Below are 23,886 nucleotides of genomic sequence, written 5' to 3' on the forward strand. Positions count from 1 at the left end.
TTACGCTCCTCACGCGCACGCATACTTATTTGCATTTGTTTTCTTTTTGAGAGCGAATGCTATTGTCAGAAATTATTATTAGACCCGAAGTCAGAAATTTAGTTACTGAATAATTCTTACGGCAAAATAAAGTAAACGGAACTAATAATCACTAACTTCATTATCAGCAATTGAAATAATATATTTAATTTGAGTCGTTAAATAACTACTCTTCAATGAATCTTCATCAAAATCAAATGTACATGCATGCATACATACATACATAGTTGTGTATATAAAAACAATAATAATCAAAATCAGTTCTCATGCATGTTTCTTTGATTGCTCAGCATTTTTGTTTTTTTGCGAGCCCACCTAACAACAATTGTTACGCTATACTAAATTGAGTAGGCAAACACAATTTTATTTACAGTTCTAATACATTAATATGCGTGTATCATCCGCTATCAGCGCTGAGCGCACTGTGAGGAAGTTAAATCTCTCGGGAATAATAAAAAAAAAAGTTAAAATAAAAATGAAAATAAATATGCCGCAAAAGAGTGTGACGATCGTGCTAACATAAAATCGTACATTTGTATACATATGTAGATGTGTAAATACTTATAAATACGCGTATGCACAAATATACATACATATTATTATATACTAAGCATATTATTCGTTCTGAGGGAAGAACGATCTGGTTTGCTATTGCGGTCAGTGACTGCGCAGACAACAGCCAGAACGTAGGCCAAACGCGGCGGCTAAATTTTTGACTTGTTTGGTTTCTCCGATACATTACGCGCCCGCATATTCCATTAGCAGACGCAATAAAATTTTTGTCAAATTTTCCTTAAATAATTCGTATAATAAATTAAGATTGCAAGTCCACCCCAACTGACTGAGAACCTTTCCAACAACAGTGTTTAAAAAAAAAGTCACAGACAGTGAGACAAAATCGATAATTTATTTAGTGCTAGTTTTGTGTGAATAAATCAAACGCCATGCAAATAAAAAGCCAAAGCAACAACAATACAAAAACAATGCTATTGATTTATTTTTTGCTGGCTATTTCAGCTGGCCAAATACGAACAGCCGCTGGCAGTCGCATTCTCGGTATATTTGGCCACTTTGGCTACAGTCACTTCAAAGTATTTTACCCACTTTTGCGTACATTGGCTGAGCACGGGCATCACGTTACTGTGGTGACCCATATCAAAGCGCCGAACGACACTAAGCCTGCCAACTATGAGGAGCTGTTATTGGTGGGCCATCAAACAACAAATATGGTTACTTTGGATCTAATACTACCACGGCGTCCGCTACATTATCTCCTCTTAGAGGCAGAAGTATTGCATAGCGAGGGACAGAAGTCCTGTGAACTCTTATATGAGAGCGGCCATGTAGATACGATTTTGAAACTTCACGAGCAACAGCCATTCGATTTGGTCATCACCGAGTACTTCAACACAGATTGCCAGTTGGGTATTCCATACTTACTGCAAGTTCCGGTCGTGGGCTTAAGTAGCTGTATATTAATGCCTTACTACTACGATCGCATTGCATTGCCTGATTTTCCTTCCTATGTGCAATCTGAATTTGTCGGCTTCCCGGAAGTACTTAACTGGCATCAACGACTGCTGAATTTTGTGCAAATGAAGGTGATCAAGAATCTTTATCGGTAAGAAATTTACGTTTGTTAGCAGTTAAAATATAGGGTGGTAGAAAAGTATTGAAAGCGACGCCTCTGAACTAGTGGAGGAGCCAAAATTTATATGCATTTTAATATTTAAATTTTTCTTGCATTATTTACAAGTAATTTGAAGTGGACGAGTCGATGAATTTTTAATCCGCAATTCAGAAAAACCTGATGAAAGTGTTAAAAGTTGCTGCTTTTTCATTTCGAACTGTGCCTCGATGGGTTTTAGGGTTTAAAAGTGAAGGTGAACTACGTATGTAGTTTGCAGAGAACAGCCCATAGGCCTCACCAAACGGTTGATTTCAATGGATGTAATGGCTGTTCTTGAATGGTTTCGGGTTGCTCTTCAGCCCAAATACGCCAATTTTGCTTATTGATGTAGCCATATAGCCAAAAATGGGCCTCATCGCCACACACCATAAATTGGCACTTTTCACAGAGCGTCGAATTTCGTAATACAATACAATTGTACAGTTTGTAAACGTTGTTGGAAAAAGTACCTTCGATCAGATCACCCTTTATATGGTATTATTTGAGAAATTCCGTGTTTGACTAAGCGTAAAATTGCCAATACCATAAGCATCTCAGTTGAACGAGCATTCCACATTTTACCTAAAGAATTACATATGAAAAAAATACCAGTCTAACGGTTAGACGCGATAGAAGTGAAACCTTCCGTAAAACAAACTGAGAGAGAATGAGACGAAAGCAGCATTAGGAGCAAGATAATTATAGGTTCATTATAATATTGCTATAAAGTTCATATTTTATTTTCTTCATTTTATTATTATTCATCCTCAATGTTTTCAATTTCAACAAATGATACGAGTGGCTTATGATAGCTAAAATATGATACAAATGCTTTGGTTTCGATGTTGTCAAAAAAAATACCCAAACGGACCGAAGAAACAGACTTACAAATTTCTTCCATTTTCGTCTACTTGTATTCATATAAAAATTTATGTCTCTTCCCACCAAAGCTAAATGTATTAATATATTTCTTCTTGTATTTATTCAATAATTTGGGCCGAAATCCCGGCGGTACTGCAATACCGGGCCAACCCGTGGCAGAGGTGGAGCAAGCGCCTAAAACACTCCGCCCATTTCCAAAAATCAGTTTAACATTTGTTGCCCTCGGATGGAGGATCTATCAGATGTTAAGCTGATAAGAACAGATACCACACTTTGATCTTAGCCATAAGGCCGAGAAGCGATAACCATACACAACCAACAAACTACCTTGTCAATACATTTTCTAATAAACCTTTTGAGAATTACACGCTCACAAAAATTAATGTACGAAATATTTATACCGATTCACTTAAACTGACTTTCAGTATCTAAACTAAAAATAGAAAAGCCAAAAAACTGTTTTCAATAAATAATCAGAAATGTCCTACAATGCAAATTTCAAAAAAAAAAAAATTTTTTTTTTCTTGTGATTCGAACCAAGAATTTTGGATCGGAAGCTCACATTGCTAGCCGCTCGGCTATCGCGCTATGCTGTCGGCGCTGGCCTAAAAGTTATTTAGTTCGTCGCTACGTTTATATCAACATATAATATAACGCTTCGTAGCCAAGAGGGTCGCTTTTTCGTTTCACTTTTTCTCAAATCACTCCCAACGATTCTAAAGAAGTTTTCACTTCAAAAAACTGTTCAGAAATTTGGTGGTGACATATAATACATTCGTTCAGAATTTAACAAAAAGTTGTGAAAGAATATTTTGCAGGGCTTCGGAAAAATTCTTAAAGCGATGTTATGAAGCGATTGGAGGATCAATGGAATAAGTGTTTTGAAGTTGTGTGAGATTATAGGTCTGTTCATGCAAAAATTATCTAGTAACTTAAGAACATTCCTTTCCATTCATTGATTTGTATTTAATATATGACTTGAAATGAACTTTATACCGTTTATCTTTCTTTTTCGTTTTTAATCACCATTTTGACGTGATAACGTCTTATAATTCGATTTAGCCGGCTGCACGCACGAAAAAATGTGTCGTTATCTTGCTCAATGGTCGTTATCTTGCTCATTCGTCGTTATCTTGCTCGACGGATTTGTATTTAATATATGACTTGAAATGACCTTTATACCTTTTATCTTTCTTTTTCGTTTTTAATCACCATTTTGACGTAATAACGTCTTATAAATCGATTTAGCTGGCTGCACGCACGAAAAAATGTGTCGTTATCTTGCTCATTCGTCGTTATCTTGCTCGACTGATTTGTATTTAATATATGACTTGAAATGAACTTTATACCGTTTATCTTTCTTTCTCGTTTTTAATCACCATTTTGACGTCATAACGTCTTATAATTCGATTTAGCCGGCTGCACGCACGAAAAAATTTGTCGTTATCTTGCTCATGGTCGTTACCTTGCATAAACTGCAAGCGAAAGCGCGGAACGAACGACAAAGAGCACAACGTTTGTCAGCGGTCGACATCTTGCTCTCTCCTACTTAAGTGAGCGTATATATGTATGTATATGCGCATTTGTATACCTATAAATTAACATATTTGTATATGCATATGCTTTCTTCCTGTGTGCATGGTAATGAACCATTTCTCTGTTGAGAATAGGACGATGATAGGAAAAGTAGGAAATGAAAGAGGGTTTTTCGAGTGTAATGTGTCTTGAAAAAGTCAAATCGATGCTGTAGCCTCTGAGTGTTGTTGACTTATTAACGTCTGATGCACAATCGAAATTGAACATATGTATCTTTCATGAATTTGATAAATGTTTCGTCATTTTTCACGTTTGTGTAAATGTAACTTGACCTATTCCATTGCGATTCCATTTACCTCCTCCTCTATATCCATACAAAACATCTATCAAACAAATAAAATTAAAATTTTCTTTTGAAATTTGCAACCATTACATCAGTATTTTCTTATGACGTTGTCACGTTAAACTATCGTCAGTAAACCGACTTTACAGACAACCTCTTCTTTTTATTCAAATTTATAACTTTGACTCAATTCGCAAATTTAAATACGTGTTTATTTTTACTTTGCGATCAGCTGTTTTCCTCACTTGCAAATTCTTACAAGTACAAATGTATCCAGTAAAAACTTGCCCATTCCTCTCAAAATGAAATGTCATTTTGCTCTCTCACTTTCCCCTACTTTGCTAGTTTTTTGGATACATGAACACCAAACTTTGATAATTTATAACAACAAAAATTGTTACATACTATTTCCTATATGAACATATCAATAGGTGCACAACACGTAATTAGAGGCCACTTGCCCGTTATCTTCAAATACAATATTGAGCTCTTTTTTAAGTTGCAACTCTGATATTCTCTTATCAGTTAAAATGCGGTTTATAAAATTAGCTAAATATTTTGTAGAATCGAACAGGTGGTTATCAAAGGAAAAATGAATATATTAGTGGAATTTAGTTGAAAAATATTGTTTTCAAAATGCTTTGTCTATAGATAAGTGCAAATATGTGCATGCCTCTCAAAGATAAGCGTATTTTACATATATTTTCCCAATAGCCACTCATTTTACGCACTTAGCGGCAATCAGATGTAATAAAACCCTGTTAAGACAATACAAACGACACTCGCAGAAGGCCTTGTGGTTTTTATCTACTGGTTTTACGATTAACTCTGGGTTGTCTATTGAGCTTTGAAAGACTCAAATGTTTGCATTTCTCAAAAGTCTTCTACCTACGTATGGAAAGTTTCCCTTCGCATCACCTTTCCCAAGGCAACCAAAGCAAAGATGGTTGCCAAGAATGCTGTTCACATCTGACGCTTGCACGATGAAAAATGACAATCAATCCCTCAAATTGTCTTAGTGAATTAGCTTCAGAATGTGCTGAGCTTATATGCAGTCTCTCGTTATTTTCCAGTCAACTCTTAGTGAAATATTCATCTATTTTATGATGGTGGCTTCCATGACTGAAATGGAATGCTATAACTGGTCAACAAAATCTGTTCTCGCTGTTGAATTGAACGCTCCGAGAGTGTCGTTTTGTGGTTCGTTTGAAGGTGCAAAATTCTATTAATGAAGTTGGTTGCCATATCTCAATCGGACTATGAAAAATACATTATGTCAAAAAATGACCGAGAATTCGTCCCCTTAGTATTAAAATAGCCTATAAATTTTTTGATGCTTTGAGAAAATGAATTTCAAACTTTTTGTCGAAAGTAGCTCTCACTCAAATCTCGTTATGTCTGTAAATATTTATTATTTTTTGTCTGACGTTTTGACCCCCTTTGTGGAACTAGAATTTGACGAAATTTTGACCACATATAAAATCGACGATGGAGAATCCAAAAATTGAATAAAAAAATAATAGCCTATGAGCACATAGGCTATTGTTATACTAAGGGGACGAATTAAGTTGTTCTCCGAGCCGTTTGATACCAAACGAAGTATCAGACAGGGTGACCCGCTGACGTATGACTTCTTTAACCTGATGCTGGAAAAGATCGTGTGAGCCGCAGAACTTAATCGCTTAAGCACAATTTTTTAGCCCAGCCTTCAAATCCAACGCAGAATCTCTCTTGTGCTTCTTTGGACTAAGTAACTCGAGCAAGGAAATTGAGTATTAAAGTCCTCTTTCGACGAACAAAACTAACAATTCATAAGACTCTCATCATACCCGTCCTAACGTATGGCGCAGAAGCTTGGACGATGACAACATCCGATAAAGCGTCCCTTGGAGTATTTGAGAGAAAGATTCCTCGAAAGATTTTTTAACCTTCGCACGTTGGCAACGGCGATGGAACGATGAGCTGTATGAGCTTTGAGACGACATAGACATAGCGCAGCAAATAAAGGCCCAGCGGCTTCGTTGGCTGGGTTATGTCGTCCGAATGGATACAAACGCTCCGGTTCTGAAAGTATTCGATGCGGTACCAGCTGGTGGTAGTAGAGGAAGAGGTTAGACCTCCTCTGCGTTGGAAAGATCAGGTGGAGAAGGACTTGGCTGCACTTGGTGCATCCAATTGGCGCCGTTTAGCACGAGAAAGATATCACTGGTGCGATTTGTTAAACTCGGCCAAAATCGCGTAAGTGGTTATCGTGCCAGTCAATAACAAGAAGAAGAATGACAATTTAGAAGCCGGTTTAAGGCAATGGAAATTTAAATAATAAGAGGTCAGACGTTAAATAATAATCTTATCTGGGCGTGAGGTAGCTTTTAAGAAATCAAATTCGTAGAAAAAGATTAGATTTGTGGAAAAAACGCATGGTTTTTGCAGCACGTTGACACGCATCTCTCAAGGCTATCATTGGAAATAAATTTCTGATCAAGAACTCAACAGATATAATCGAACAACCAGAGTACCAACTTGATATGGATCTGGCAGACTTTTTTCTCTTTCAAATAGTTAAATTATCACTTCGAGTTTGATATTTTCAGTCGATAGCAGACTTAAAAGACAGATCGCGGTGAGAACTTAAATCGATTCCAGATTATTCGTTTGAAAGTTATTTTGGTTTGTAAGTGCTACAATAAATTTGAGTGAGTAATAAATAACTCATGTTGTTTTTTGAGCAATTACCAGTAGGTTTTTGACAGATGTGGGGTGAAAATTCCTCCACTAGCCGATTTTTATTGCATTCGATTTCTATGAAAAAATAATTGTTCTAGTATTTTATGTGGTAATATACATGCTTTTGACACACAGTGTACTATATTTTGCAAAGTCAGCATGAAATCTCTTTTGTGACACTTTGTATGCAAAAGTATGGCCAGCTATTAGCTTTTTCGAATGAAATGAATGAACAAAAGCAGAATACAATGCTTCTATTTTTTTTATCTACATACATATGTATGTATGTATGTATGTGTACGAGTATGATTAACTATTTTTGCGACTATTACGCTTGTGAAAAGGCAGTCATTTAAACAATACCCGGCTTTTATATCAGCATTCATAAATAAGACTTAGTGCTTTTTGATTTTGCATTAACTGCTGGCAATGGCAATTATTGTTGCATAATTTCCTGATTTCCATACATAGAATTTGCGAACATTTTCACTAAATTACTTATTTATTAACAAGTTATAATATAACTAATACCAACTCTACTGAAATTTGAGATCAACGGAAGTTAGTTTCAATTTCCTGAAATACTGGTTTTTTTTTATTATTATTATTCGATAAATCTACTAAATTTTCTAACGCTTTGTTAATTTGTGTCTGAAAAACATTTGTGTCTTTAAAATATCATTGGAAAGCATGAGTGATTCAAGAAATGTTGAAAAATTTATTTACGAAGTTGATCCAGTACTGGATTCAAATGGAAATTTGAAAATGTATGTAATTAATAATATTAACTATTACGCTTTTATAATAAAACCAGGCAAATCATACAACAATTTACTATATTATTATTAATTAAAGTCTTGAAATGGATTTATAAAATACTAACTTATACCCGTGGGTTTCACCCCACATTTCTATCAAAAAGTATACATGTTTACAAAACAACTTTAACTTTTTTTAAGTCAGTTTAGGTATTATGCAGTATGAAAAATCCCATTTGTATAGGAGGTGTCACGCCCCATTTCTAGCTGTCACCAGTTTTCATGCAGGTGTTAGGTATTAACCTTATATAATCTCTTACCAAATTTCAGTTGTCTAGCCCAAATACTTCCGGAGATATGGACAATGAAAAATTGCATTTATATGGGAGGTGCCAAGCCCCCTTTTTCGTTTTTCTCAGTTTTCTTGGAGGTGTTAGGGATTAACCTCATATAACCCCTTCCCAAATTTCATTGGTCAAGCCTAAATACTTCCAGAGATATGGACTATAAAAATTTCCAGTTGTATGGGAGGTGCCACGCCCCCCTTTTCGTTATACGCAGTTTTTCTGGATGTGGTAAGGATTAATGTCATATAACCCCTTACCAAATTTCAGTAGTCTAACGTAAATACTTCCAGAAATACGGACTGTTAAAAATTCCATTTGTATGGGAGGTGCCAAGCCCCCTATATACAGTTATGTGAAAAATAATAGGGACAGCGCCTACCCAAACTTACATTATATTTACAACCGAATAAAAAATCGAAAATTCTTTCTTGTTTAAACGATTTATTTTTTCTTAAACGGTAGAAAAAAGATTAATAACAAAATTTTTGCTATTCCTATAATATATTTTGTTTTTTTTTTTTGTGATTTTATATGAATTTATATAGTTTAACGTATGAAAAAAATAAGGACACTTCATGAAATCTTAAAGCTATAAATAACTTAAGTAAAACTAAATAGATATTTTAACTGAATATTGATGCATAAAGCCTTAGTGCCATATTAGTACTTTGTTGCGGATCCTTTGTTATCCAGGACAGCAGCACATCTTCTAGGCATTGACTCGATCAAATTTTTACAAACATGTACTGGTATTGCGTTCCACGCATCCTGAATAAGATTCCAAAGCTGGTCGCAACTTGATGGACACTCTCTCCTGATTGCCCTCTTAACTTCGTTCCACAAATTTTCTATGGGGTTCAAATCAGGGGATTGTGCTGGCCATTCTAAAACATTGATTTTGTTGTCCTGGAACCACTTCTTTGTGGACTTTGCCGTATGTTTTGGGTCATTATCCTGCTGGAAGACCCATATGAGTGGCATATTTTCTTTGGCATACGGCAGCATAGTATTTTTCAAAATTTCAATGTAATCAGCCGATTTCATTATGTTCTGGATGCGATATAGAGGACTCACACCATAATAAGAGAATGACCCCCATACCATCATGCTACCACCACCGTGTTTGACCGTCTTTAAAGTATATTCTGGATTGAATTCTCGATGGATAGGCCTTCTTACATGGTGGACACCTCTGTCAGAAGAAAACAAGTTTACTTTTGTTTCATCGGACCACAGAATGTTACGCCATTTTTCTTTAGGCCAATTGATATGATTTTTAGCAAATTGCAATCTTTGTTTTATGTTCTTTTTGGATAACAATGGCACTTTTCTCGCACTACGGGCTCTCAATTCCTCACCGATGAGTGTTTTTCGAATCGTTGATGTGTCAACGTCAATGTTTAAATCATTTTTTATTCGTTTAGATGTGACCTTTTTTTACGCATCGAATAATACTTCTCTTTATAGTAGGTGTAATTTTTGGTTTTCTACCACGGGTTTCATCCTTGGGAATCCATTTAATAGCATTTTCGACCATCGTTTTTGAAATACCGAGCATTTGTGCAATTTTTCTGATCGTCATTACTTACACGAGCGATTTCATGTAGAAAAAGTTGTAAAAAACTAGTTGAAAATTTTTTATTTTGCAAAAAACAGAAAGTGCGAAACAGGTTTTTTACTCAAAAATTCATTACTCAAAAACAACTCATTTTAGCTACTGGGCATTCAGCCCAATTGAAGTTCGAAGTGTCCTCTTGATTTGAAAAAAGTTATAAAAAAACAAAATAGACTTTTTGAAATATTAAATTTCGAAAAAATTTCAATTTTTTTTCTTTTTTGCTAAATAAAAAATTTTCAACTACATTTTTGCAATTGTTTCTACACGAAGTCGGTCGTAATGACGATCATTTTGAACCCAAAATTATTAAAATCGGTTCATTTTTGACTAAGTTATGGGCATTTAAAAAAAAAATTTTCTTATATAATTAAAAAAAATCGATTTTGAGCCGAAAAACAAAATTGCCGATAACTCTTGAAAAAAAAATTGTTTTCGGGCGAATAAAAAATACGGGTCTCATTATTTTGACCAGAGAGCAACATATTTAAGTTTCATCGAAATCGAAGAACATGACCCGAATAGCCCGGTTGAATTGAAATGGAAAGCATCATATATAGATATTTAAGCATAGTAAAGAAAAAGTGGCATAAAAAAGCTACGCTTTAAGGGGGAACACCACTGTGACAGCCAAAGAAATAAGTGATTTTTTTAGGGGGAAAATGAAGGAATTTGTGGATCGGATTTTTTTATTTTATTAAGTGTCCATTAAAGACTAGCATTCTAAATTTTTATGGAAAAATATTGTATTAATTTATAAAAAAAGTTATAAACAATCTCGTGTAGCATTTCCTCCTCCATGGTCGCATCGATTACTCAAAAACGGATCATCTGGAATTAAAAATTGAAATTGCTTGTTAATTTGTATAAATGTAGTTATCGTTGTACATACGGAATATCGAAAATTTTCATTAAAAAAAAATGGCGACGGATTGCGTTATTTTATCTATAGTCAGTAAATTGTTACTCTAGAGTATGAAAGGTAAAGGGCATTCACGGGTAATCAAGTTTACAGAAAAGTATCTATTGCCTAAAACGGTTTTGATTTGCTCTCCAAAAGTCGCCAGATAAGTCACTAACTCATTTTTGTCGTCAAAACTTTTTTTTTGTCGCCAAGACTCAAGCAAAAGTCGTAAATTCTAGCGACAAAGTCGCTAAATTGGCAACACTGCTTAGCGGGCAACTGGATATTGAAGATCAGGTAAGGAAAGCAGAAATTGCTCTGTATGCCTGCAAATATGGTATGCTTCGAAGAAGATGGGGTCTTCAACACAAGTATACATTATGGTTCTATAAGGCGGTTATACGACCAATTTTATCATACGATTCGGTAGTTTAGTGGAAAGCTCTTGGAAGAGATTACAATATCTAATTACTTGACGTTCAAAAAGTATCGCGAATTTTGAATTTATGTTGGTACTCATGTCTCTCACTCATACCGACGAGTTCGGCCATTTTAAATGATCAGTTAATTGTTGACAGCTGCTCTGCTTGCACGTGTTTCGGCTCGTCTTCGATTTTTACCTATTCAAAAAGATGGTTCAAAGAACCTGTGTCAAATTTTGTGTGAAAAACGAAATTAAGCGCGCGAATGTTGACTGTGTCATACAGAGAAGCTACTTTGGACCAAAGCAACGTTTATCGGTGGTACAAAATGTTCTCAGAAGGCCAAGAACATGTGAACGACGAAAAGCGTGCTGGACGCCCGAACACTTAAACAACAGACGAAAAAATTGATGAAGTGAAGAAAATGGTATTGGCCAATCGTCGAATGACCGCTAGAGAAGTTGCTAAGGATCTAGATATATCGATTGGCTCCTGCCATTCAATTTTTTTCAATGATTTGGGCATGAGAGGGGTCGCCGCAAAATTCGTACCAAAACTGCTCAATTCGACCAAAAGCAGCATCGCATGAACATTGCTAATGAGATGTTGGACTCTGTCCGCGACAACCCAAATTTGCTCCAGAGGGTAATAACTGGTGACGAATCGTGGGTTTATGGTTATGACGTGGAAAGCAAAACTCAATCATCTCAATGGAAGCTGCTGCACGAACCAAGACCGAAAAAAGCGCGCCAAGTTCGGACGAATGTAAAAGTTTTGCTTACCGTTTTCTTCGATTGCAGAGGCGTTGTGCATCATGAGTTCTTGCCACAGGCCAATAAGGAATAGTACCTGCAAGTTATGCGCAATTTGCGCAAAGCAATCCGCTTGAAACGCCCGGATTTTTGGAAGAACAAAAATTTGCTCTGGCGTCACGATAACTCCCTGTTCACACATCGTTGCTTGTGCGCGACTTTTTGGCTTTTTGGCAAAAAACAACACACTAAAGATGCCACAGCCACTGTATTCCCCAGATCTGGCCCCCTGTGACCTTTTCTTGTTCCTGAAACTGAAGAGGCCCATGAAAGGACGACGCTACGCTACGATTGATGAGATAAAGACGGCATCGAAGGAGGAGCTGAACAAGATAAAAAAAAGATTTTTTGAAGTGTTTCGAAGATTGAAAAAAACGTTGGCACGAGTGCATAATATCTCATAATAATACTTTAAAGGGGACAAAATAGATATTAATAAATGTATATAAATAAATAATTTTTGAAAAAAAAACACAAAATTCGCGATACTTTTTGAACACACCTCGTATGGTCATGCCAGTGTTCTATTGCGACAAACGCAGTTCCCCTCGAGGAGGTCTAATAGCATCGTCCCCACGGTGACTTTCAATAAGACTTTTGTCACTCTCTTTTCATCTCAATGGAGGAATGGAGTAAGAGACATCTACTAAATAACATCGACACAACCGTCTACACACATAGTTTAAAAATGGACTGTGGTGTTGGAGCTGGTACCATATAACTATATCCTCATAGATCTGGGATTGAAAATTCTGTGCGTCTTCCTAATACTTACAGTGTCTTCCAGACGGAAGCATTGGTAATAGGGGAAACTTGTAGGCTACTAATCTCAGACTTCTTTTTTAAGGGCAAATTCGCTATTCTTTCGGATAGCCAAGCTGCAATCTGGGCACTGGATTCGGCTACAACAAACTGGTGGAACAAAACAGACATAGCTTCACCATCTTGAGTGTAAACCATAACGTTACCTTCATCTGGGGCCCGAGACATCAGAACATTGAAGGAAACGAAGGAGCGGACGAACTTGTAGAATTGGGATATGCCGTGAATAATATTATTGCAGAATCGGTGCAATCTTGCACTGGGTGCAATCAAGAATGCATTCTCCTCAAAACATTTACAAATCGCGGTTTGTAGATGGAGGGATTAGACAACCTGCAAAGTTAGCAGAACGTTATGGGCCCACCTACAACAACAAATATGAAACGAAGAGATGCCTGCAGACTCACGGCAGTGATAACTGGCTTCTGATCCATAGCAGTGTTGGCGGCCAAAATGGGCATCCCTCACAACACACATTGTCACAGTTGTAATCCACCGGAGAAAAAGAAAACTACTTATATATTCCACTTACTCTTTGAATGCCCTGCCCTATGGAAGGCAAGGATGTTAACCCTTAGCAAAGCGCTTTTTGAAAACCTCGAAGAGCTGGCCGGCTCAGACGTAAACAACCTCAAAAGGTTTCTCAATCACACAGACTGGATATAGTCGTGAAGAAATAATTGTATAACTTGTTGGTAGCGAGAATGTGGCAACAAAATGGTATGGAAGCTCTAATTGGATTCTTGGTGAATCACTCAACCAACGAAACAACTATCTTACAATTCTATAATTAATTGGCTAATTATCATTAAATAACAGACGATTTCTTTTGGCTTTTTAATTTCTTCTCGACATCCTTTTGGATTATATTGACTGTTCGTCCTTTCTGGGTTAATTCATTTTAATGTGCCATATAGAAACATTCGCAGTGACGCTACTTTTCGTATAGGCTTCGAGGAGAAGCCCTAAATTGGGATGTTACATTGCTCGCCTCAAAAGTCGAGTAGTTTTTTTTCAACTTGAAGTCTATATGCCGCCAGAAAGATGGCTAAAAGTAGTGTTACGAGATTGACAATATTTTCGACAATGACAGTGTACGAATTTGCCTACATTAAAGTATTAAATTTTGGAAAACAAAACTAGTAGTTTGCTGTGTGTACACCCAATATAGTTATATTAATCATGTCGTGTGGTACCGTGTGGTCCATAGCTACTTTCCCTTATTTGAAGGTTAACTCCGGTTAATTGTCTAATAAATTTCCATCGTATCTTTTCAGTTATCGCACAAATTATTACGATCGCAAATTGATCAATAAATATCTGAAGGTAGATTTCGATGTTGATGACTTTGCACGTCGCAGCACCAGCCTTATCTTGGTCAATCAACATTACACACTCACTGGCAATAAACCGTTGACGCCGCAACTAATTGAAATGGGTGGCATACACATCGAAGAGAAGTTGGCAAATACCACTTTACCTGTGAATATTGAGAAATTCCTAAAAAATGCACCACCCGAAGGAGTGCTCTTCTTTAGCTGGGGCTCCATGGTGCGCTCTTCCAGCATGCCCGCCGAGAAAGTGCAAACAATAGTAAAAGCACTCGAACAACAGCCATTCAATGTGATTTGGAAGTGGGAGACCGATGAAGTGCCAAGCAAAAGCAAAAAATTCCTATTTGTCAAGTGGGCGCCTCAATTGAGTTTGATATGTGAGTATAGAGAGGGAGAGAGAGAGAGAGAGAGAGAGAGTAAATACTTACGCTAATATGAAAGCTTACTGCTATTTCGGAGCACATTTACAAGACATTTCAACATTTATGAATTAGTATTTTGTTTTGCCTGGCAGGCCATCCGAAGGTGAAACTATTCTGGGGACATGGCGGCCTTCTCGGCACTACGGAGAATATCTACTGTGGAACACCGCTAATCATAACACCGCTCTATGGCGATCAAAGCTCAAATGCGCATGCGGCGGAGAATCGTGGTGTAGCCACTATTCTGCTTTACGACGATATCAATGAGAAGAATTTGTTAGCGACGCTAAAGGAGATACGGCGTAAGAGGTGAGTATGCTATTGTACATACATATGTACATATAATATATGTATATATATAATATATACAGTACTGTGCAAAATATATGCAAGAGTAGCTGTGCAATGTTTTTCTGCAGCAAACTAGTTTCTTTCAGAGTTTTGTAGTTCTTTTAGGCACAGAAAGAAAAAAATTGAATAAATTCAGGACCTTTGCGCTCTTGCGCGCAGCTTAAGGATATACATAAAAAACACAAAAATCGGTTAAAAAAAATCGGTGAAATGAGCCAAAAGCCTCAGTAGTACCAAGTTGCCCTTGCTAAATTCTTTCAGTCAAAGTTCTATGATTTCCTCAATTTTCCTCTTATTTGCTTGAAATTTTGTTTGACTGTTAATTAGAGTTTGCCAGTCCAAAATCTTACAACTTCTGACAAAGAGTTTATTTTTAATTGGAAGGACTTATTACGGAAAAGGCGGCTGCCATAGCCGAATGCGTTGGTGCGTGACTACCATTCGCCATTCAGAGAGAACGTAGGTTCTAATCTCGGTGAAAGATTAAAAATGAAGAAAAAGTTTTTTCTAATGACGGTCACCCCTCGGCAGGCAATGGCAATCCTCCTCCGCATAAAAATATCTGCCGTTCGGAGTCGTCTTGAAACTGTAGGTCCTTCCATTTGTCGAACAACATCACGTCGCACACCACCAATGGGAGGAGAAGCTCGGCCATACACCCAGTTACATAGCCTTAGAAGGCTTATTATTCTTAAATTTTTACTCTCATTTGTCAGAGAATCGACTATAGGAACTTTTTCTGGAGTTGTTATTATTTTTCAATCTTGCCAAAAAATGAGTAGCAAATAAATATTCATTTTTAATTCCATTTATTTTGCACATTACTGTACATATGTATATGCAAATTCATGACCTTGCAACGGACTTTAATTTAAAATTGAAATTGAAATTATTATTTTCAATAGCTATGCCGAGCATGCCGCAGCGTTGTCGCATATTTTCCGCAATCAAGACAAGAAACCACTGGAGAGAGCTGTGTGGTGGGTGGAGCATTTGTTGCAGGAACAAGGCAAAACGGCACAAAAGCTGCTGCAAACAAAGGCGACAAAATTAAATTGGTTCGTTTATTATTCGCTGGACAGCGTGTGCCTTTTGCTAGCCGGTCTCGGGGTGTTGATATTCATTGGTCGTGCGGTTTTGCGAGTATTGTGCGCGAAAAAAAGCAATCAAAGTACCAAAGTGAAAACCCACTAAAATAAGAAATGGCTGCATACGCACTTGCTTGCTTTGTATTCATACTTGTACAATATTTTTGTATATCTGATTTGTAAATAACTCATCCTCAATGCACGTGTGAATACTTGAAGTAAACTGTGCGTATATTTGAATCCATCAACAGGAACGAAATGCCTTATCAGCCATATTTATTGACAATATTTATTAATGCACCCTTTGTAGAGATTTCAAAATAAATATATATATTTGTATATATTTCAAAAATTGTGTGTTTTTATGTGTACAGTGTACTCTCTCCTAACTGACACCTTGCTTAAGCGGTACATACCAGAAATCCTTAACACCTCCTCCTCCTCCCATAACACGTTAACTCTTCCACAATATACCTCCCCCTGCCATAAGCGGACAAATTTTACAGTCCCTTAGGTGTGCGCTTAAGAGAGAGTACACTGTATATCTCTATGAAGATGAACTACAGCTATTTAAAATATGCATTGTAATGCAAATCTAACTTTTTATCCATCACTCAGTTGAGGTAGATAGATGTAACCCACAGAAACAAGTTTAAATGTATGAATAAAAGGTGTTTGTACTACTTTTAAACTAATGCTTTGTATGTATTGTGGTAAAATCTACATATGCCTAACTATTGAACTATTTTTATGCATCCCAAATAAAGCGCTCGAGGTGCTAGTCAATTTGCTTGCTCTCAATCTGGTAGGAAAACACGTGGCCGTCGCTTCAGCGCTTAAACGTAATAGTATGGGAGAACCCAGCGGTTCGGCTACGCTTCTATACTGGATGCTATGAGTAGTTATAATCAAGAAATGGACTCTTTTTTCCCTAAACCCACCTTCGTTGGCAGGCTCTTCAATATAAACTCCCCGTCAAGGGCAAGAGTGGCAAACTCAGAGACTGTGGAAAAAAGGGGAAATAAATTTTTCATGGAGAGAACAAAATACTTCTGTTACGACCAGGCTAATAGATAAGAAAAGGTCAGGAAAATTGCCCAACCTCTCAAGAGAGAACATCTCGGAGGTCGTGGCTTGTGTTGCCGCACCGTGGCTGTTAGGTGGACAGTCTTCTAGACAAGGAGTATTTTCTCATGACTACTACAGAAGTTGTAGAGACGAGGAAGAAATAGTCGAACACTTCTTCTCTTATTGTCTAGCCTTAGCTAGGAATAGAGAAAGTTGTTGGAAAAACACTCTTTTGACTCTCTTACGGAACTAAAAAAAATCTGAATTTTTAAGTGACTTCAAACTTTCATTTTGTTATACTAAAATAGCCTATAAAACTGCCTACTCAGAAGTTTTCTTTACATGCTGTTTAAAAAATTTAAAAATTTTTGTGACAATTTTTTGAAAATTGTTATATTTTTTTTGAATTTTGTAGATTTTTTGTAAAGAATTAAGGAACCAATTTGCGAGTATTGTAAAAAGATAAAGTGAATTATGTGAGCACAAGTGCATGTATATGTTTATATATGTATAAGTAGACATGAGGCAAATATCGATTTCTTATAAATGCCTTATAGCTGATAAGTAATTTCACATTTCTATTTTTAAACATACACATGCATGTGTAATTTATGTAGACAATTGTACTCGTTATGAAGTGTTTTCCTCTTAGAAATACTTGTATGGCTACTGCGCCTTCCAACTCTTTTTCATATGCCATTATTGAATTTTACTTCGATAGAAGCAGTGGCGCCTCTCCAGCATTTGAGAAAGCACATTCGTTAGTTGATTGGCGAACTTTAAATTTACGCACAACAAACTGTTCACCTATCGATCTACCAATGGACTATGTCCTATATGCGAATCAAGCGCTCATACATCAGCAACAACAACTTTTCATTCCCATTAAGACAACTCAACTAAAACTCGTCTCTCAAATGCAACTACATCGAATCATAATGTTTCGTAGGCCTGCCGTTATATCGAACCCTTTGCGTGAAATTATCGCATGCGACAAAGACCAAATTTTACAGGAGAACGTTTTTTTCTCTCTACTTTTCTGTGCTTTAGTTAACTAATATAACTAACCTAAAAGTTTTTCTTTTTAAAGTTAAGCATTCATTATGAAGATTTGATTCCGTATTTTTTTAATATTTTCAGAGGTAAGAAATAACATTAAACAAAAGTAATGCTTAACAAAATATTGGTTTTGATTTTATAATTTTTTTTTTTATTTTTAAGAAAGGAATACGTAAAGGGAGCAATTTGCTTCACATTCTACTTCTAATTTGAAAAAGGAATATGCAGTAAATTCAACTGATGCCTTCCACTTCAACTCAACCGGGCTATTCGGGACATGTTCTTCGATTTCGATGTAACTCAAATATGTTGCTCTCTGGTCAAAATAATGAGACACGTATTTTTTTGTTCGCCCAAAAAAAATTTTTTTCAAGATTTATCGGTAATTTTGTTCTTCGGCTCAAAATCGATTTTTTTTCATTATATAAGACCTTTTTTTGTTTTAAATGTTCATAACTTAGTCAAAAATGAACCGATTTTAATGATTCTGGGCTCAAAATGCTCGTCATTACTTACACGAACGACTTCATGTAGAAACAATTGCAAACAAGTAGTTGAAAATTTTTTATTTTGCAAAAAACAAAAAGTGCGAAACAGGTTTTTACTCAAAAACTCATTACTCAAAAACAGCTCATTTTAGCTACTAGGCATTCAGCTCAATTAAAGTTTGAGATGTCCTCTTGATTTGGAAAAAGTTATAAAAAAAAAAATACACTTTTTGAAATATTGAATTTCGAAAAAATTTCAATTTTTTTTCTTTTTTGCTAATTAAAAAATTTTCAACTACTTTTTTGCAATTATTTCTGCATGAAGTCGCACGTATAAGTAATTACGATCATTTTGAACCCAGAATTATTAAAATCGGTTCATTTTTTACTAAGTTATGGGCATTTAAAAAAAAAAAATTTTCTTATATAATTAAAAAAATCGATTTTGAGCCGAAAAACAAAATTGCCGATAACTCTTGAAAAAAATTTTTTTTGGGCGAACAAAAAAATACGTGTCTCATTGTTTTGACCAGAGAGCAACATATTTGAGTTACATTGAAATCGAAGAACATGACCCGAATAGCCCGGTTGAATTGAAATGGAAAACGTCAACTACTATTTATAGAAAAAATATTTTTGTATGGCACAGACGATAATTTTGCTTACAAGAAAATATGCACAGTTACTTACGATAAAATATACAGTAAATTTTTGCTGTAACTAAGGAATTTCAGCAACCAGGTGATAAATTGGCCAATCTAGAAGAATTTCGCATCATTAAGTTCGATAAATTTGCCAGTCATTTAAAAACAATGGTCCGTAGTCATAGTCCAACGTTAACCTATATTTTAGTTTAACCCAATTCTAACATAAAATCAGTTTTAAAAATTTTATCAATCATAGATGTGCTATAACTGGTTTCTATGATGAAATGAGAGAGAAAAGAGCTATAAATATGAAAAGGAAAAATATACTCGGCAATTTAAAGAAATATAAGTACTTTAATTCACCCTGTGTGAGCGCATTATCATTTATATTTAGAAAAAGCAACAAAGAAGTAACTTCGAACTTGAACTTTGAATATTTTAAGAGCTTCTTCTCCTAATTTTAACCGTTTGCTCTAGAGCGTCGCGCATACGGTGTGAAGTCGAGCAGCGCTCCTGCAACGCCCGGGTGATTTAAAGTTTTAAATCGAGCGACGCTGCCACGGCACTATGCTCTTAGCTCGGTTGAGTTAGTTTGCAAATGTTTTTAAAGTACCTGTAAAATGTTTACCTAATTTGGCCGAAATAGTCTCGAGTTGCTTATTATAAAACACAATTTCAATCGTTAAACACTTTTTTTAACTTCTCAATGAGTACGGGCCAATGTTGTTGTTGTTGTTGTTGCAGCAGCATAAACATTCCTCATGCGTGTACGGGGAAAGCTGCTGGAGCGATAGTTCTTGGCCTAACGTAGAACCGATTGTTGTGAAGAGCTATTGCTGAAATTGACATTCAACCGAATTGACAACTATAGGGTTCAATTGATTGGAAGGTTTGCTCGTTTTAATAAAGCAAAAGTCAATGATTAATATTGAACGACTCTTTTTAAGACATTAAAATAAAAAAAAATTCACCCGTTGGGTCACCCCTTATCCCTGTATCTGGTTATTGACTTCGTAAATTGTTTTTATGAATATTATTCCAATTATTTATATTTAGCTTTGTAAAATACATCAAATTGGAATGATTAACGCTTATGCAAAAGGAAAATATTAATACGAGTACTTATACATACATATTTGCATATATGTACCTATCTCGCTTGCATTCGTTCGTATTTTTGCGGCCGACTACTTTGCGATGACACAGGCACGCGCCGAGGAGAACCTGAACAAGTTCATTAAATCACGCACTTGCGGTTTTCCATGAGCGTAATGAACGTACATACATACATACATACATAGGTATGCATGCTGTGCTAAGCAAGTGCTATAAATTTTATTGCGCGTATGCGCAAGATGCAAATGTGAAAGTGATTGAAGGTGCAACTGCTCAAATCAATAATTTCAATAGTCCATCTAAACATACCTACATATGTATGTATGTGCATACGTATATTTTCATTTAAATTTGAATTTACATATGAAAAGTGTATTGCGCAAAACAAAGCGAAGGTGAGCAAGCGCTTAAAATTGACTTTACAGATCTATAAAATAACAGCATCACCGCCGCGAAATCCCTTCTAAATATGAATTGTTTAGTTGTGGTGGTGGCCTCCGACGAAAGGTGAGAGCAGAGGAACGAAACTGAATTAATCAATGCAAGGTCGTGTTCACACCACTAGAATATGTCGAACAACTATTGGGCGGAGCGGTGGAAATGGCAATGACAATGACAATGACAACACAAAGCAAAGCAAAGCAGATCAAACAAATGTGTAAGCTTAGTGTACTATGTTTTGTTTGTATGAACATATGTATGTGTGTAGGTATGTATGCATACATTTTCAGTGTAAAACGTTAAAGCGTTAAAGCAAAACTATACACATACATATGCACGTATTTGCTCTAAGAAATGACAAGCAAAAGCAGTAGAAGGCACTTGAAAATAAGATCTCTGAAAATAAATATCCATAAATTTTTATATATGTAAGTATGTATGTATGTATGTACATGCATGTAATATGTACATATAGTTGCGGATATTGAAAGCCAGAGAAGTAGTTGCCATTCATTTGAGGGGGGTTAATTATTTAAATTAATATTGTAAAAAAAATTGTTTTAATATTTGTATGAATGCATAATTTGAAGTCGATTGGAGTCAAATTGACGAAATTAGGTCTATTCATGAAGCAAATAGTTCGTAACAATTGTTGTTGCTATAAATTATTAAGTTTAAGTGCTCATGTGTACGAAAAAAACTAGCAAAGTAGGGGAAAGTGAGAGAGCAAAATGACATTGCAATTTGAGGGGTAAATTTTGGTACACTTTTATTTGTAAGAATTTGCAAGTGAGAAAAAGAGCTGCTCGCAAAGTAAAACACGAATTAAAATTTGCCATTTGAGTTAAACTTCTAATGTTAAATAAAAATGGTGATTAAAGTGGAAAATGTAAGTAAATAAATTTTAGATAAAATTTATAAAGTTCATTTGAAGTCATCTATTAAATAAGAATCGGCCAATGATATAGAGGATTCTGAACCACAGTCTCTAGTCACCGTTGCTGCAGTTTCCGAAAGAGAATTCGAAAGCATTTGAGGTATCTTTTGAGACTTATGCTGATACTTGGCAATAGACGGAAGCAGGGGAAATTGGAAAAAAATTGTGATTGCCCAACAATAGAATTGCTAAAGGAATGTTTTTCATCTGACAGCAACGATGAAATGGAATTATTGTGGACAAAATAGAATTATGTGATGCTAAGCTCATTATTTTGCATTTTATTTGTAATTTTTGTTTTGCCTTTAATTTTTTTTTTTAATTTAATACGAAGTGATTTTTCTCGCCAATACTTTAATCAGCTGTTCGTAAAACTTGCAAATTTTACTGGTTTTGCGTTTATGTAGTTTTTTAATATTTTTCTCTTTGAGAGCGAATTTTTGGAAATTCAATTATTGGCAAGTTACTGGATAATTTTTGCATGAACTGACCTATTATGACTGTTTGAGTGTCCGTTGCTCTAGGCCAGGTTTGTATACCTGCTCGCCTTTAAAGAGATTTTCTGAAACTTGTTATTTTTGATGTCCGTCTATGACATATCAACTTTCAAATTCAACTGGGCCAATCATTTTGAAATTTTGTAGAGTACCTCTTCATATAATTCATCAGGTATCTCTGTGAATTACGCCTCATGAAGTCAAGAAGCCTAAAAGGAGACTATGTCGAAAAATAGAAAGGGTTTACTCCAAACAATGAAGTAATTTTTATTTTTGCACGAATTTTTCATATGACCCTCGTACCGAAAACACCTGAAAAACGACCGTCGTAGCTGATATGTTGTTGCGTGGCTACTATTCGGTAGTGCATGGGTTCGAAACCACGAGCACGAAATACCAAATGATACCTGGTACCGGTCGATCTTCAGTAGCCAATGGCAAACCTTCGCGTGTATTTCAACCATGAAAAAGCTCCTCATAAAAAATATCTGCCGTTCGGAGTCGGCTTGAAACTGTAGGTCCTTCAATTCGTGAAACAAAATCAAGACGCACACCACAAATATGAGGAGGAGCTCGGCCAAATAACCCACAAAGGGTGCAAATGACAATTATATATTATATTAGTATATTTTACAGGGTGTATGTTATATGAGGACATGCATGTATGTATGTGGGTATAACTTCCCGAAACTATTTTTCTTTTTGCTGACCCTCTTGAAATATTAAAAAATCCAACCGAAGTCAACATATCTATATTATATAACTAGCTCAAAGATACTGATCTACTTCGTCGGATCTAATCGAGCCATAATCAACCTGCCAGCCGAAAGCCTCCGATGCTAGCGCTGCACTACTTTCAGTTTGTATAATAATTTTATTGTTATGTAAACCTTTATAAAATAAAATAAAAATATAGAGAAGGAGGTAAATGGAATCGCAATGGAATAGGTCAAGTTACATTTACACAAACGTGAAAAATGACGAAACATTTATCAAATTCATGAAAGATATGTTCAATTTCGATTGTGCATCAGACTTTAATAGGTCAACAACACTAAGAGGCTACAGCATCGATTTGATTTTTTCAAGACACATTACACTCGAAACACCCTCTTTCATTTCCTACTTTTCCTCTCATCGTCCTATTCTCAACAGAGAAATGGTTCATTACCATGCACATGCACACAGAAAGAAGGCATATGCAAATACAAATATGTAAATTTATATACATATGCGCACATACATACATACATATATATGCTCACTCAAGTAGGAGATAGCCAGATGTCGAACGTTGCCGAACGCGGGGGCCGATTGTGCCTCTTTGTCGTTCGTTCCGCGCTCTCACTTGCAGTTCAAGCAAGGTAACGACGGATGAGCAAGATAACGATGCATTTTTTGGTGCGTGCAGCCGGCTACATCGAATTATAAGACGTTATCATGCCAAAAAATTTTTCTTATGTTAAACTTTTTCTTCTTACCCAATATTTTTGCGTTGATGTCTCTCGTAGCATTCAAAGCTACAAGTAAAATTTTTATTGTATAATAAATTTGCAACTATTAAA

General features: G+C 35.8%; 1 protein-coding gene and 1 non-coding gene across 2 annotated transcripts; one reads left to right on the forward strand and one right to left on the reverse strand.

The window, feature by feature from the left end:
- Positions 1-706: 706 nt before the first annotated feature.
- On the forward strand, positions 707-16,420 carry LOC129248367 (UDP-glycosyltransferase UGT5). The gene is made up of 4 exons (XM_054887892.1): positions 707-1,660; positions 14,151-14,584; positions 14,722-14,938; positions 15,886-16,420. The coding sequence occupies exons 1-4, from the start codon at positions 984-986 to the stop codon at positions 16,172-16,174; spliced, it is 1,617 nt and encodes a 538-aa protein (XP_054743867.1). The 5' UTR covers positions 707-983; the 3' UTR covers positions 16,175-16,420.
- On the reverse strand, positions 2,696-2,893 carry LOC129249625 (U2 spliceosomal RNA). The gene has a single exon (XR_008582678.1). It is a non-coding gene; the product is annotated as a U2 spliceosomal RNA (small nuclear RNA).
- Positions 16,421-23,886: the final 7,466 nt, after the last annotated feature.

The sequence above is a fragment of the Anastrepha obliqua genome, chromosome 5 (assembly GCF_027943255.1).
Source record: "Anastrepha obliqua isolate idAnaObli1 chromosome 5, idAnaObli1_1.0, whole genome shotgun sequence".
Lineage (NCBI taxonomy): Eukaryota > Metazoa > Arthropoda > Insecta > Diptera > Tephritidae > Anastrepha > Anastrepha obliqua.

Bases quoted from the DNA above. Each gene is read 5' to 3' on its own strand.
- LOC129248367 (XM_054887892.1), top strand. From the start codon at position 984: ATGCAAATAAAAAGCCAAAGCAACAACAATACAAAAACAATGCTATTG. The intron at 14,585-14,721 runs GTGAGTATAGAG...TTTGCCTGGCAG, and splicing joins GCCTCAATTGAGTTTGATAT to GCCATCCGAAGGTGAAACTA. The intron at 14,939-15,885 runs GTGAGTATGCTA...TATTTTCAATAG, and splicing joins AAGGAGATACGGCGTAAGAG to CTATGCCGAGCATGCCGCAG.